At 40.0% G+C, this 17,386-nt stretch overlaps 1 protein-coding gene and 1 long non-coding RNA gene across 2 annotated transcripts in view; one reads left to right on the forward strand and one right to left on the reverse strand.

Moving 5' to 3' along the window:
* The window catches only part of LOC130187826 (uncharacterized), a 60,094-nt gene that overhangs the window by 1,486 nt on the left and 41,222 nt on the right, over positions 1-17,386 (forward strand). The gene's annotated exons all lie outside the window — the stretch shown is intronic.
* kcnk13b (potassium channel, subfamily K, member 13b) lies at positions 210-10,121 on the reverse strand. The gene is made up of 3 exons (XM_056405727.1): positions 9,021-10,121; positions 4,943-5,730; positions 210-916 (listed from the first exon to the last, which is right to left on the reverse strand). Exons 1-3 carry the CDS (start codon positions 9,355-9,357, stop codon positions 761-763), a joined length of 1,281 nt encoding a protein of 426 aa, XP_056261702.1. The 5' UTR covers positions 9,358-10,121; the 3' UTR covers positions 210-760.

Genomic DNA, 17,386 nt, shown 5'->3' on the forward strand with positions numbered 1-17,386 from the left:
ACAGAAGCTATTGAGTAGGATATAATGTGGCTGTAAAACATTTGTCTGAATCCTGAATGATGTGAATGAAGAGTGCCACTGATTGTCTGAATGTAAAATCATGTATTCTTCATTGAAGGTAAACATTTAGTTACCTGTGAATTAGGCTACTTTTTCATTTTCTACATGACACTGTGTTTTATGTAATAACTACCAGTAGACACAAAACCAAAAAACACCCATTTTATTAAAGCTATTTTTCTCTCATTAATGTCCTTTACAGGGACAGATACAGTATGGACGTGGGCAGAGTCATAGTGGGTATTGTAAAGTACTGCAGATGAGTGGAAGTTGTGGTTAGATGTGAAGTAGCTGTGTAGTGCGCATGAGGTCTTTAAAGCATAGATACAATGGCTCTAGGCAGGCTTTTTTATCACCATGGAAACTGAATTCCTAGCGGGGTGGGGGATTGGGCATTCCGGTACTCTGAGCTTTGTCCAGATGTGAGACTCCAGCAAACTATCATGCATCATTCATGTAGCCATGTTCTTGACACAAAGGTGGGCTGAGATGGTTTGTTTCTAAGCCGCAGCTGCTGGGGAGTCAGCCTGCTTGTCAATGGAAAGGATACATTATTTAGTCATGAATTCAGTCTTGTAACACCAAGCAACTCTTGTTTCTTCTTCTGGAAGGCAGTCCTCATTGTCTTTTTGAGCTCACTCGCCTCACCCTCTCAACCCTTTTGTAAAATTTGACAAAAAAAAGATTCACACTTTTCCCCCTATCTGTCCACACTAGTCTCTGCCAGCCGGTTGTTCATGATGCCCAGGGCGCCCACCCCTCCTGAGAATCCGTTCTGACGTGAACTGGAGCTGCACTGGCGTGGGTGCCCGATGGCCATCTCCGATAGCTGTTTCTGCATAATAGCCAGGTTCACCTGCAGGGAGGGGACAGAAATAGAGAAATCAGAAGATGAGGAAATATTTGCTGTCTGTGTTTGGAAGTGGTACGTGCAACCTGTGAAGCATTGTGAAACAAGAATTAATACAGTCTTGTTGGCAGCAGGCACATCTGATTTAACAGGTGTGATATAGCAGCAGCACAGGGTGTTTTTCTTCTCCTTTGCAGTGTTGATTTAAGTGAACAAAGACAACAAAAACTGACAGAAACCAGATATTTACTCTCCCACACACCAACTGTTCCCTTTCATTTTTCACTCTACAATGCAGTGTGTGGAGAATTTACTCACCTGATGTGTTTTACATTTGTTCGATCAGTATTAAAACCGCATGATATGCAAAAAAACAAAACAAAACACAATCATATTGCGATAACCTTGGCAGATATTGTGATAGGCGATTTAACTTTCATTTCGCTGAAAGAAAAATACAAACATGATGATGTGATTTTTTTTTGGGACTTGTGCCAAACAAATATGTTCCTTTACTTCTGGAGAATATGATTGTAGGCAGTCTCTGTAGCACCACATTGCTTATGGTGCGATGTGGATATTGCACTTGGCCATAATGCAATTTCGATTATATTTTGATTAATTGTTCAGCCCAAGTCAGTATTAAAGCAAATGAGCTGGAGCTATTTTATCTACACACAATTATGTGTAATATCCTAAGGACATGAATCTAGGGATGGCAATATTAGTCCACCACTTTGGTACAGAGTGAAATATCTCTACAACTACATGTTTTCCATTTGGGCTGCACGATATACAAAATAAAACATATAGCAATTATTTTGGCAGATATTGCAATTGTGATATGAGTCTTAATTTCATTTGGAATGATAATTTTTGCATTTCATTTTGACTGAAAATTTTTAAAATGATGATGATGTGATTTTTGTTGGGACTTGTACCAAACAAGCATGCTCTCTTGTGTGTGGAGAATATGATTGTAGGCCGGAGCGCCTCTGTAGCGCCACAATGCTTATGGTTCTAACAATGCACAACAATGTTGTGACACATTTTGCCTTTATCAAAAAAATCGCAGCTCCCGGATTTGGATATTGCACTTGGCAATATTGCAATTTCGATTATATTTGATTAATTGTGCAGCCCTACTTTCCATGAAATGTTGTGCCGACGTTCATAGCCCCAGGAGGATTAGGCCAGCCGCTGACTTTTAGCCTAGCATCACCATGGCACTGACAGTGACGTTGACAATGTTGTCGTTGAGTGGAAGGAGGACTGCCATGAAATGTGGTTCAGTCCTTCGTGTTCCCCTCAGGATGAACTGTAATAACTATTGTGATCACCTGATTTTTCTTTCTGTTCCATCATCAGATCAAAAATTTAATTTTGTCCCATACTTTGGTTTAGGGTCAAATACTGCTCTCATCAGCCTCAGTTATACTTTATCTTTGATGCTAATTAGCACACATTTGCATATTAGCACACTAAGCTAAGACAGTGAACATGGTAAACATTACTGTTATTATGAGCAGATTAGCATGTTGATGCTAATTTAGCTCCACTGTATGCAAGTATAGCCTCATAGTGCTGCTAGCATGGCTGCAGACTCTTCTTGTTATGACAGAAACAAAGAGCATCATTCATAAAATGTTTGTGCACACAATGTCATGGTGTTCAGTTAAACTTGAGATAACCACAAAGTATTTTGTTGCATTAAGATGTAAGTTGTTGTTGTCAGTGTTGTTAGTGCTCTCAGTAAATGGATGTGTCTGATGGGGCCATGAACTGTTGACCTCATCTTCAGTGTCTGCACCGAGTGTTTATAGATCTGCTTCTAAGAATTTAACCACCTTGTGCAGCTAGAGAGGCTACAGCAAAATAAAAATGTATTCCATTAACACCATCTGAACTCTAAAGGCTATTATGAATTTCGAGTTTATGTTGCCACTGAATTCCACCTACATGTCATCGACGTTCAGCTGTCCCCGATTGGAAATGAAAAGGTCAGTGTGTTACCTTGGGCAGCACAAACATTTGAACTTGTAGAAGTCTGTGAAATGTCTCGTCTCCAGCCCTCCCTCTGTCCTCTCCCTCGTATTCTTCTCTCCAAAAGTACAATATCTACACAGCCAGACTTTACATGTGTCGTATGAATAAATGTTCAGACAGACTAGTCTGATATTCAGACTGAAATGCCATTTCATGTCATTCATATATTATTATATATTATATAAAGGGCTGAACAAATTGGTAGACAGCAAATCAGAGGTCTGGAATCACAGACCTCTACAGACACGAGGCAATACCATGATTTGCAGGCAAATTTGCTGTCAATCAACACACAAGGGTGCATGCATGTAAGGCTCTGAGGTTTCCATCCAGCTCCAAGCTGAATCAAGCTTTAGTTGTTCTTTTATTTTGAAAGGAGACCAGATTGTGTTTGTTTTTGTGAGTATTGTAAATTTTAATCAGTGTTTTTATGCATAAGAAAACAAACTATAGCATCGTTTGAATTCATCTGTCTGGGCAAGGTGGGGTCATTTTAACATTAGCTGCCCTGGTAAGTGATTTCAGTCATGTCTGGAGCATGTACAGCATGTGGGTAGTTTTTCACAGCAATTACCTACTGTTTTTCGGCAACCTTGCTGGACCTCCTGTGGTTTAAATCTCACTTGGAGTGATGTCCTTGTAACTTAAAGTGGATGTCTGAATTTTTTCTGCAGAAAGGGCAGCTTCCCCTTCTGCTTTTTTCATAACCTCAGGAGGAAATTTGTCTCTTGTGTGAAAATTGAGTAAATGCTAAGCTAGTCAGACAGAAACATGTTAACACCAATTTAGACCTATTTGGGAACCAATATGAAAAAAACACCAGGAGAGCAAGACCTCATACAAGTTCATCTTGGACAGGGCAGATTACAGTGACTCACTATCGCCCTTTTGAGGTACAAAGTCATATTACAAGACAAGACTGGCCAGGGCTAGCTGATAATCATGCTAACTCACGCTAACTTGAATAGATATCTCTGGAACACAATAAACTATATATAGTGTATGTATGTATGTATGTATGTATGTATGTATGTATGTATGTATGTATGTATGTATGTATGTATATATATGTATGTATGTATATATATATATATGTGTGTGTGTGTGTGTGTGTGTGTGTGTGTGTGTGTGTGTGTGTGTATGTAAAATATCAGATTCAGTTGTTCATTGTGGGCCAGCACTAATCCTCTGGAAGTGCATGAATGATCAATATGTGTGTCAGTATGTTTGTTGTGTTAATGGTTTGACGTCAGTTTTTATCACCTGCTTGCTACAGCATCGCACCATTTAGTCAGTCAAAACCCTCAGGCTTTAATCACCATGTGTGAAAATCTAGTTTTTTTGAGTTTATAGTGAGTTCATAATCCTTGGGAGCATGGTTTTGACATTCAACAGCTCACACTGCTCACTCCTCTTATCTCAGTGGGGTAGCTGTTATGGAAATGTGCGGACAATTGACACCTAACTGTCTAGAAGGGCTGTCGAGAAATTTTACAAATAATGTTTATGTAACCTAGAAAACAACAGCAAAAAATAAACTGCTGCTTATACAAACAGGAGGCTCTTATCAAAATATGAATCATTATATGAATTATTTAACCTTTGTTAAACCACCAATCATTGGTGTTGCTTATCTTTTATTTTTAATATTTTAATGAGTTTCAGTGATAATAAGTCTACACGTATGTTATGGCTCATGAGGAATCTCTATTGACAATTGTGCTGCCTTACAGCATAAAAAATTCAATTAGGCTTATAATGATGGAGATGACTGAGAGCAGGGTGAAGGAGTTAATGAGTACAGTAAGCACGACTACAGGGAAACAAGGTTACTGACTAAATGTTGTACTCATGTGAGCAGTAAAATCAAATTATTCTAGGTATTAACAGAATATCCTGTGTGCAATAACATGCGTGATTACATTAACCATGTGAAATGTCACACGAGCTGTTTGCCACAGCCTGATCGAGCCCTGCAGCTCTCACCTTATTGGCTGCTAAGAAGTCCCGCATGGAGATCATCTCCCCAGACATCCTGCGCCCAGTGTCAGTCTCGCTCTCGTTGATGGCGTCTGTCTCGATCGAGGGGTCTCTGCGGGTACGCAGGTGACCTGGGGCCACCACGTTCCGTCGGGGGTGCCGGTGCGGATGGTGACCCCTCCTAGGGAAACAGCAGCGGCAGGGGGCTTCCAGCCTCCTTAGTAGCCAGTTGAGGACCTGCTTGATGACAATGGAGATGACATTGAAGAGGGAGTAGATGCAGCAAACGCCGGTGAGGATGAAGAAGAAGTTGCCCAGCCGGTATGCAGCTGTTGCGTGGCCCTCGTAGACGACCCGCTGGCTGCTCACCATATCTCCAAAACCGATGGTGCTAAAGGCCACAAAACAGAAGTAGAGTGAGTCCAGGTAGCCCCAGCCCTCGGCCGCTGAGTACATGAATGAAGCGCAGCAGGACACCAAGATGGCTGCCGCTCCTAGGATGAGCATGACGCAGTAGACCGAAGGCTTCCAGCCAGCCAGATCCTCCCCTTTTCCCCCTCCACCTCCTGCAGCTCCACCTTCTCTGTTTCCTTCAGACACTTGCCGGCCATTTTGTGGGAGCACAGCCTTGTTATGGCGTCGTTCGTGACAGGACTTAAGGACAACGGCGATGACGGTGATGACACGCTCCAGAAAGAGGTTGAAGAAGAGGATGGTGGCTGCGCAGCCAAGCAGGCCGTAGAACATCAGGAAGACTTTTCCTCCAATGGTGGCAGGCGTGGTCATCCCAAACCCTGGGATACACACAAAAAATAATATGAAATATGTTAAAATTACACAATGAAACTGGTGTTATGGCAAAATCAAATGAAGAGAATACTAGGAAGAGCAGCTTCCTCGATGTTTTGCCTCTGAATGAAATAATTGTTTTACATAAAAGCATTACATTCACTTTAACAACTGCTTAGTATTACTCAGTGCCTCCATTTTTCTTTCAAGCACACACTTAAGTGCTCTAAGGAAATGAATGGGTTATTTGTAGAGGAGATAACGGTGGTCATTGCCTCCAGCTTCTTTTACTCACCTTTAAAACCAAACGTGCACCCTCTCTGTCATTAACAAAGATGGCTAATTACTGAGCTCGCCTTCTTCCTAGTGAATATTATACTCACACAACAGCTTCACTCCACTGGGTTGCCATTGGTGATGCACTCTCCCTCCTCTTTCTCTCTCCGTCTCTCGCTCCCTCTCTTTTTGTCACTCAATTTAAGAGCTGAGTCCAAGCACATCACTGCAATCAGTCCCAATGTGTCGGGTTGTCTAACATTTCACTGTATTCCACACAGTTATTTGGCTAAGATTCGAACCCATTTGACTGGTTTCACCTTAAGGGGAACTGAGATGCTGTTTTTAAGAGACTTCTCTTTTGTCTCTTGAGAACGGGCAGAACAGGCCTTCCTATCGACTGCACCAGTATCAGTGAAGTATCTTTTTCATCCCTCACTTAACACTGAAAGCTCAATGAAGCGCTGTCTGTCTGGCTGCTCTTCTTTTTCAGTTTATCACATTCATAACATTGTTGAAAATGTGAGCACTTATAATTCTCACGGCGATTTCACGCGCCGTGTAACGAATTGACTTCTTACAGGTAGGTATAGCAGCTGTAGAGCCTTACAACGAGAGCTCTTTTCTGTAGAGAAACAAAGATGAATGTTAAGGTGTCTCGCGTCATGAAAAGCATACTCTGCAGCAAGACTAATTGCCACTGTGCCACAGGCGGGCTTCTTGCAGAGGATTTGATTGCCTCCACATTCAAAATTGGTTCTCAAGGTGCAAATTGAGCCGGAGTTTTCTTCCAAATACGCCGATAAAGCCAAATGAACTGGATTTTATAGATGTGTTTTTCTTTCCTTCTTGTTTTGTTAAGCCCGGTTAAATGCGATGTTGATGAGTCATTTAACCTGTTTAATAAAATATACAGCCCATAAAAGAAAGGGGAGAAAACAGTGCGCTACTGTGTCAGTATGACATCTGTGTCAGGAACAAAAGCTGTGAACATAGTGGGTGTTAATGGAGGTGCTGGGCTGTGCTACACAGTCCCGGCTTTTTCCTCCTAAATTCAGCGTCACTCACTCAAGAAAGATATTTAAACCAGTAAAAAGATGTGGGAGGTGTACTTAACTTCTTCTCATAAGTTTTTATATACACAGGCTTGTGCTTTTGACTATTTATCAATGAACTTTTATTATCTTTTGAACTGATGATTCAAACTGGACAGTTTCATGCCCATGCAAGCTGTAGAACTGTGACTTAACAGATACCTCAAACATGAATGTGATATCAATCTTCTAATCTACTTTGACTGTAAACCTACCTATGCACAATGTTATCATATATTTTAATTAGGCCATTTAACCAAATAGAGTTTTATTATCGCAATCTTATAGTAAAACTCTTCTTTTGCTCTTCAACTCTAAACATGACTGTGCATATTTTCTGACCACACATGCACTTGAGATATTAAAAAGATGCACCACTCTCTAGTACTCCTCCATGTATTTATCCAAGCTCTGCAAGCATGCAGCACTCTCAGAGAGGATGCAAAATGATGCTGTGTTTGTGAAGGGCTTTACTCCAAAAACCAAGGGATGAGAGTGTAGGAACAGAGAAGATGAAAAGGCTAAAGAATGCTCAGATTGATCTCTCTCAGCATACAGGATATGTACAGGAGGTTGCAGCAATGATGACAATACTTCATACTTGCACTGTTATAACCATAAACTCACACTTGTAACGCAGTCTGTGATTGTGGAGTGTTATGCAGGAGCATTTTGAAATTGTCTGCATTCATACGCAGAACAATGATGCTTCTTCTCTTGGGAGGCTACTTGAGTGAAAGATGTGATGAAGTTTGTGTTTAAAAATCAGAATGTTGTCTTTGCTACTCTCAGAGGAAGGTGCAGAAGGAAATTCATCTTGGAAATTGTCAGACTGTCAGAATAATTGGATCAATCTTGCAGCAAGGCCTCTTTGTAGGCCACAATCTATCTAAAAAAAAAAATGAGGTCGTATAAAATGTGATCATTTTGGAAATTGGCTTGACAAACCCCAGGTCCTTCATCACCTTCCCTCTGATTTAAATGGCGATGGTCTTTCCAGTCATCTAATCGGAGGGCTTGTCAAACTGTCAACTGTCATAAATTCAAAATCACCCCGATCAAAGATGTTGAAATGGCGCTAACCTATCAGGTACTGAGAAATAATCGCCTGAGTGTACAGGTACAAATCAGGGGTATCAGCAACAACAGATCAGTGAGTTTATTGTCACTCTGTGTAACAGTGCTATTCCCTAGAAGGATGGCTCTGTCTCTCTGCTCCGTCTGTCATACTGACACTAACACCTGTAGTGCTCTCAGACAGTCCTGGAGAGTCTGAGCTGAAATGGAGAACAAATTGTCAGGGACAAATCTTGCGCTAAGGCAGAGATTACATTTTTAAAAAAACATTTTTTTTTTATCTTTCTTTCTTTTTTTTCCCTCTGAGCTTTGTTCTACCCAAAGAAACAGACTGCAGGAACTGATGCTTCAAAATGAAACATGCGTGGTCAAAGAGGAGACTCATCAAACACAGGTGGAACTAATTACATTAATTAAGGCTTCATTATGTTCAGCTTTGCTACATCCAGGGCTCCGGTCATGTGTATGCTGGATCACTGCCTGTATTGATATGTTACATGGGAAAAAGTCCATTACACACAATATATTATTACTGTTTTGTGTGAAAGTTTGAAACCTAACTTGCTTTCTAAGACATTTTCAGCAGAAAATGAAATGAGTGTGAAAATAATTTAGCCATTTTGGCTCATAGAAAGTGAGTAACTCATGGCCTTGAGTTTGCTGTAGTGTTTGTAAACTGTGAAAGACAATTTGTGACACAGTCATCTGTAATTACATATAACAGACAAAACATACACATGAGGTAAAAACTGATTATCCTGGAAGAGAGGTCAAATCGATTTGGAAATGAATGTGTTTTCAGAAATTGCATTTTAACACCGTTTTAAGCGCCTCTCTCTTCATCTCACCAATGGTTGATACCACAGTTCCCACGAAGTAAAAAGCGCCGGTGAAGTCCCATCGTGGTCTGATTGTGTCCACACGGATACCGGCTACGTTCGCCTCCTCGTAGTTCCTGAGGAAGTTGTTCAGGTCCTTCTTACTCAGGTTATACTTCTGGCTGAAATGCTCGAACCTCTGCGCCCAGCGCTCCTTCGCCTCTCGCTCCTTTGGCTGCTCCAGTGCGGAGAAAACTGCCGCCCCACAGAAGAGATAGATGATGATGAACAGTGCCAGCAGCAGGAACCTCGCGTTATCTTCGTTTATTGGACCGTAGCCGCAGCAACAACCGCTCCTACATGCCATTATTTTGCTGTTGTCACCGTGGTACAGTTGCAGTGAGGGACCTGTGGCATGGTGGTCTCGAATAAAACGCTCTTTTCCTCGGGAGAAACGTTGCAAAGATATTTTTTTTTTTTTACAAAAGAAAAGTCCTGAGCAGTACAAGTAAATGGTCAGGTAGTTTGTAATCGAGCTGTGGATTCGGCATTTTGCTCACGGGCATCTGCACTGTCCAAAGTCCAAAACGTTCATGCCAACGCGTTCTTTAGCGACTTCTCACTTCATTTCCAACGACTGTACTCTTCGGTGTGGGCTGCCAAGATGCACAGAGAGGAGGAAAGATCCGCGCAGCAACCTGTGGATGCAGGGAGTCGTGCTGTTGTGCGCTGTGATCCTGCCTCTCCAAAGAAGTCTCCACCCCAGAGCGCGCGTTTTACGCACCCCGGACAGACCACCATAATAAGAATGAATTTACAGGGTCCGTCCATTCATCACCGTATGCGAAGTCTATCTTGACATATCTGCTGATTCCAGAATTCATTTCCACATTTCAATTGTAAAAGAGGCTGATGTGTTAATGAGTCCCAAACTGACCTGAAAATGTTCGACCTGACCCCAACTTTGGAGGCTTGATTCTGACAATATAGCGCACGTTTGCATAGTGAGATCAATATCACTTGACCTTTCCGAGCTCTGATGAGAGATTCATGCTCCTGTCCATGCTTACCCAGGGACGATGTGAGCAAATGTCACAACGGAACGAAGGCTGGAAATAAATTATTCAGGATCACAGGGACAACAAAAAGCCATTTCTGTAATACTGGGAATTTAACACAACGATGACGCGTGCAAGGCCATTTCAGCACCATGGACAGAGCGTTAGATCACACTTTACAACAAGGTTTTATATTTTTTGGAAATAACAAAGTTTTTACTTTGCCAGAACTACTTTAAAAATCAATTGAAAGCTGCTCAAAGTGAACCAGAAAGTGTTCACTGGACCAGTTATTAGCATTTTGTACTCTTAAATATTAAAGCCCAGATGAAATTGTTTTTTTTTTAAGAGAGTTGTAATAGAAGACTTGCATCACTGAAAGTCTACTGATGCATAAAACATATTAAGAATTCTGAGCACGTCAAGCATTACTTTGAAGTGAGTAATATATTCAGCATTGTTAATATGCTAATTCATGATTTCAACTGACACAATCAGAATTAATTTGAAACAATAATAGATTACCAAATTAGGCGTTTTGGAGCTGCCCTTACTAACAGGTACAGTACCACAAGATGATCATTAGCAACATATTATAGCAACTTGATTTTAATTGTATTTATACCATAGGTTATTGTTAAATAAGGTTGATCAATGGAAGTGATTTTCTCTATGTCCTATCTGGAATTAGTGCAACATAACAACCACCCGTCTTTGAATGGCAGCTCATCAGCTTGGATTGTTCCCAGTGATTGCTCCTGGTTCCGGGCTACAGTAAGACAGGAGTGCCAGGAAAACATTTTATTTTTAAACTTAACATATATTTAAGCAGACAGTTTAAAATTACTGTATAAGGAAGAAGTCCAACCTTTGCATGCAAGGATTGAAAAGTTACTGTGTAAATAAGATTTAGGGAAATCCCTTTTACAAATGATAGTATTAAAACATTAAAAACTAAACTGTTCTCTCTGATATTTGCAAAAGCTTCATGTTGACTATTATGGTTTTGCCAGTCTTCATACATAAGCTTATAAAAGTAAGACAGTAAGAATGTTAAGTCAATAACATGGGGCAGTTGTATTGTAGGACAAGGAAATTCATGTTAGATATAAGACAAAAGTGTGAATGGAAAAGTTATATTTTTCTGAACAATTGGCTGTATGAAGGGTGGTAGTTACATAAACACATTTTGTACATACAAGAAATCGGAATGAAACCAGTGCAAGTAAGGAGGAGTTATTCTAGTCGTTAAACATGAGGGAGCAATTGATAAATATAGAAAACACCTCATAAAATAATACACCACTGAAAGTAGACAATCAGCTTGATTATGTACTGTGTACATGACTCACACCCCTGATTACAGCCACCTTGTGTCTGATTTTATAGACTGGGCCAAATCCATGCCAAACTTCAAAGTATTGATATTTCACTGGCCATTATTTGGCGATTAGAGTTGACTGGAGTGTTGCTTCTCCTCTCATACATGGCTATTTAAGGCCATCAACAAGTGATAAATAAACTTTTAAGTGTGCTTGACATTGAAACAAAATGGGTATACTGCTCATTTTAGGGTTAAACATCACTGCTGGTTCTGCTGTTTTCTATAAATAACTCTGTAAATAAGGGTTTTATGTTACACCATATTTTCTACTATTGCTTTGTTGTATAGTATAGTATAGTTTAATATAGTATACTACACGATACTATCGTATCGTGTAGTAGTGTATAGTATACTATAGTTTTAGTATCCTATAGTATAGCGTTGTATACTTACTATAGTATAGTGTAGTAGTGTATAGTATAGTAGAGTAGTGTATAATATACTATAGTTTTAGTATACTATAGTACAGCGTTGTATAGTATAACATAGTATAGTAGAGTACTATATAGTGTTGTAGAGCATAGTATAGTATAATAGACTAGAGCATTACTTAATATAGTATAGTATAGTATAGTATTCTATATTATAGTATAATAGACTAGAGTATAGTATATAATAGTGTTGTAGAGTAGAGTATAATATAGTGTATAGTATAATATGGCACAGGCATGTGAAGGTCTGTCAGTTATTTAATTTAATGGTGACAGGTTTTAGTTGCAGAACTGGACTCCATCAGATATGTAATTATCAAGGTTTAAAAAGAAATGAAAAAATATGTGTAATTTGAAATATGCTGTGTCCTTTGCCTCACAATGGAGTAAACGGGCAACCCTGAAGCCGTTTCTTTTCCACAGTACTGACGAACAAGCAGATAATTATTTCATTAATTACCTCATAGCCTGAAGCATCGCCTGGTTTTGTGGAAGTTTTTGTACATAGAGCCAGACAGCCAAATGGGCTGCTGCCCTCCAGTCTCTTGTTGTCAAATATAATTTAAAAAAAGTTGCTGCTCTACTGTTGTGTAACTTCCCAGAAAGTGCTAACAAAAGTAGAAACAACTGTGTTCAGCTCTAATCTTGCTCTTACTGAAGACCTTAGTTTCTTTTTACTTCCTATTCTTCTGCTTTTACTTTCTAAATCTAGACTTTGTAGCCAAGAATTGCTAGTAGCTGTGTGCATATAAATATAAGGTTCATTTCCAATTCTGTTCTTATTTCATGAAGAACTGGTGATTATTGGACTGTGGTGGTTTATTAATAATATAAATCATACTAGACAGATGGGTATTGAGCTTCCTGTTAATTCTGTGTTCACTGCAGATATGGAGTCAGTCCATTTCAGTTTAAGCAGAAAATGTTTCATTAAAATTCCATGACTTTTCAATACACATTTGTTGACTGAAAGTGACCTGAACCCGACCCTTCTTCATACTGGTTGAACGATTGTTGTCTGATAAACCAGCATAAAACATCAATTTATATACGCTGCGATAACTAACAGGGCTCTGCGTACATACACTATGTATTCATGTTTGTGCATATATGGCCTTGATTATAGTCATTAAATGGCTTGGCATTAACAAGCATGAGTGTGAGTCTGCATACATGGCATTTGCTTATTTATGCATACACACAGACACAACCACACGTACATCAGTCTTGCCTGTATATGTGGCTTTGATGGCGTTGTCTACAGTAGCTACCTCTTCCTTTGCAGAGCTTTCAACTTATACATGGCCTTGTTTTGTACACAGCCTTCACGTGCTATGGAAAATACGACCTGGCAGAAGAAAGCACAACATTTTCTGTGGTCTGCTTCACATCATTTTGAGCAATCTTCAACACACTCAACTGGTCTGTTCTTATCACCAGGCGAGTTTATCAGCCGGCCCTCTTCCAAAATTTGGTGCAAATCTACAATGGCCACAATTTTTATAAAAGAATAGTTTGTTTTCATGTGAAGAGTTAGAGATTAGGAGATCGAAACCACTTTTTCCCAAAAAACAAAGTCAAACTTAATCAAATGCAACATTCACTAACATATTTAAAATCAAGATTTACATTGTGCATTATGAGAGACGCCAAAAAGTTAAATACAAGCAAATAAAGTTACGCTTTTAAGCTCCCATTTTTTTATACTGGCCTCAGTTGGAGCTGCAAGAAATCTGATAAATTGCCTCTGGTGATGTCACGAGTCAGCGTCAGTTGGGTCTGAGGACTATAAGTTTGAACATGAGAAAAGGTTGAGTAGTGTGGCGTTGCAAAGATATGAACTCACCAGACCTCTGTGACCCACTCCTGATCTCTGCTTGAGTCTAGCAGGTCGAGCTTACTCTCACAGCACCTAGAATTACACACCTGAATCTCCAACAGATGCATTGTGGATAATTGTCAGTAGATGCAAGGAAGAAGACTACACCACTAAATTTCAAAGATATTCTCTCCTCTCCCAATTCTGGATTTTGTCGCACATCCGGTCAGAATATGAGACTTGATTTAGATAAGGAGTAAATATTCTGAATAAGAAAACAACTCCTATATGGTCTTATTTGGGAAAAACATGAGCATTTCATAACTTTCCATATGCTTATACGCACTGATTAATGGACTACATCATAGAACTTCATCTCTGAGAAGCACTGTGTGGGATATATACCTTTTATATAGGATACTGAAGGCAGTCATAATTTTAAAAAATGTACTGTTTACTGTACTGTTTTTTTTTATTTTTTTTGTAGGTATGAGATCCGTTTCCATGGAAATACATTGGGAATATTCAAATAAGGGTTATTCATGAGCTGAGCGTTTTGTGAGCACACTTCCAGACCTGCTGTAACCTAATAATAATCTACTCTTTTATTCATAATGCATATGCCCAATTATCTGAATGTGCATGATCCCAGGCTTATTTCTTAGTTGATATAATGACACTGTTGCAGCTTCACTACTGGCAACTATGACTCCACCATTACCATGTGGTCTGCCAAGGTCACAGCCATTTGTCATCAGCCTCTACATCTGTAAGTAGGCACTTCACCTCATTTTGCCCTGGTTTATAAGCAGCATCATTAAGCTAGTGCTCTAATCATTTACACACAAACAGACACACGCACACACACACATATACAAAAAGGACTCTATTTTAAACTCTTGGGTCCACAAGCGTCCGCACTGCTGAATCGCCTTCGAGCAAGACTCTGGATCTCAGCATCTCCAGCAGCTTCGGGGTAGTTGTTCGGTATCTGACCCTAACCGTTGACCTCCCTCTGGAGGGAGCAAGAAAAAAAGAGAAGTTCTTGTTGAGTGGGAGCAGAAGGCATTATTAAAAATTTTGAAAGTCACAAGGGAAAAACCCTGACCTTCAGCTTCACTGTCTTACCTCATGGTGGACGATTGTTACCTCTCACATGGCGCTCATATTCACAACACACCACAATCTTGGAGAGAATCAGATCACATTGTGTAACAATATTGTCTTAAAAACACATATACACACACAGTTAAGAACAACCTGTACTGAGTAATGAAGCTGGTGTGAAGGATCCTTTGTGATGAGAGTTACCTCTGACTGCCTAAGTATAGAGATCTGATAGTGGGGACTCAGTGAGTGATAAAGTGTCTCTTGCATTTAAATGACTTTTTCAGCAAAAAGAATCCGACTGGGCACATAGACATAATACCTGTGCTGAATAAATGACAGGAGTCTCTCTATGTGTCTATTTCAATGCCAAACTAAAGGCATCCCCTGTTCCACAACCTTTGAGTTACAGGGGTTCAAAAAGTAGGTGGGAGTTTGGACCAACCCTGTGTGAAACAACACCAGCTATGCAGTGGGGCTGCTGAGGAAGTGGGGGTGGGAGGAGTGGATGTGGGGGCTCCAGCAAAAAGCAGCAAGGTCAAACTGACAAAAGTTGAACTTGGCCAAACTTTTGCTGCAATGCAACAAGCCGTGATCCAGCAAGGCTCTGAGGTAGCCAGTCAAATACATGCAAGTGCACATTCCTTACAAATGACTTGCATGAACGACACATTTCTACAGTTTTGGGTTTTGTATAACTCGCACCTTTGACCCCACGCTGCCCAGTCGTGAAGATTGTAGCATGTCAGCATGTGAGTAAATTGCTCTTTGTTATTCAGAGAACATTTTGGTATAACAGACTGGTGGCAACAGGAAGCAGATTCTATGATGTTTCTCATGAGTAGAGCCTGTTTCCTGGCCCAGAATAAGTGCATTAATTTAAGTAAGTGGAGACTGACTGAAGAATGTGTTTCTTTATTCATCACTCACAGTATTATAATCCACTGTGCAGTGTTTCGGTGAGTAATTAACCTTCAGACTCATGGATCTGTTGCTCAAACCGGTGCTTCCCGGTTCATATTTCATGTCTCACCAGAACCTGAAACAACACACCCGCTTGCATTTTAATGCAGGGTTGTTTTCGGTTTGTTAGTTAAGTTATGTTGTTTGTGTGGATGGAATAAAAAGAAGCGGGTATAGGACACAGCTCCGTGGGACCACAGAATTTAAAATTACATAGCTGGATTTAGAACCATTTTGTTGCCTATCCTTCAGGAACCTGTGGTACAGAAAGCCAAATAACTGGGGAAACTGGTGTGGGTCCAGTCTGTCTGCAACTGAGGTGGTCACACACTCCCCTCTCCATTTACATAGCAAGTTCAGCTAAATACACTGAAGACCATGGTCTGTTAGATGCCATTCATTTACCCAGTCATGTGCTTAAGCTGTCTTCGTGGTTTTCTTTGTCAAATTAAGATACAATAATGAAACTGTAGCAGGATGACGAGTACCACTGGTAGTACTGTATCTCTGCTTTTGGATAATTCTATGACTTTGTGCTTTATCAGAGTGGATGTGATTTTGCTTTTCTTTTAAGTGGACGACAACGAAACAAATGAAAATCTTATTCCATTTGAACTAAATCACAAGATTCAATTGATTTTTGGCGAATACATTGACAGCACAGATCTCTCTCCCGCTCTCCCTCTTTCTCTCTGTGTCTGATAGAGAGACGTTTATCCACTGAGCATGGGGTAACCATAGTAACTAAAAACTAGGTTACAAAGTACTGTATATAAACAACAGTAAAGTGCACAGGCGCGTACAATGATCGTACAGTTCTCAGACTGTCAATATTCTATCAACAAGATGTTCCAGGGAAATATGTTGAATATAAAGTGCTTTGTTTGTCAGGATGTACTCTGTGTATGAGAGTCGCCTTCTCTCAGTCTGTCTCTAATTTCTGTATCTGATTCTCCCTCCGTCTTCACTGATAATACACAATCTCACTTTTACTCCACGGGTTTCATCCACACAGAAACTTGTATGCCAGACAGAGTTTATACATGGACTGCAGTAGATTCTATAGGCAGTCATGATACTGTGTCCAACTCTTATATAAACAGACTCCCCCAGTGATTCTTGTAATACACGCTGAAATTAAATATACAGCAGAAAGCATATACGATATAGACTTCAACATAGCAGAGTCTGGGGGTCATTTCAAATATTTTTTTTTTTTCAAAGCCTGCTTTTATTGCACAATGCAAATTTTGTTTCATAACTGCACTTTCAGTTGCACTGTCAGTCAAGACGAATAGGGCAGGGCTATTATGTGATTGGATGTCACTGTTGTCTGACTAAGCAACCACTCATATTGCCCATTCCTGGCTCTGACCTGATTGTGTTCACTCACAGATAAAGAATCAATTATTTAATATTGAATAGACTTCTATTGTTGTCCAAAAGCTATTAAAACACATCAGGGAGCCAAACCGTTGCACTGGGTGACATCTTCCTTTGTAACCATAATTGTGGGCATTGTAGGGCATTGTATACTATTTTAATTATTCAGTCCCACCTACACTTCCCTGCTGTAAATACTCACTATAGCAGAAAAGGTATTAATCTGCAGCTGAAAATAATTCCTAACAAAC

This window comes from Seriola aureovittata, chromosome 19 (assembly GCF_021018895.1).
Source record: "Seriola aureovittata isolate HTS-2021-v1 ecotype China chromosome 19, ASM2101889v1, whole genome shotgun sequence".
NCBI classification, from domain to species: Eukaryota; Metazoa; Chordata; class Actinopteri; order Carangiformes; family Carangidae; genus Seriola; species Seriola aureovittata.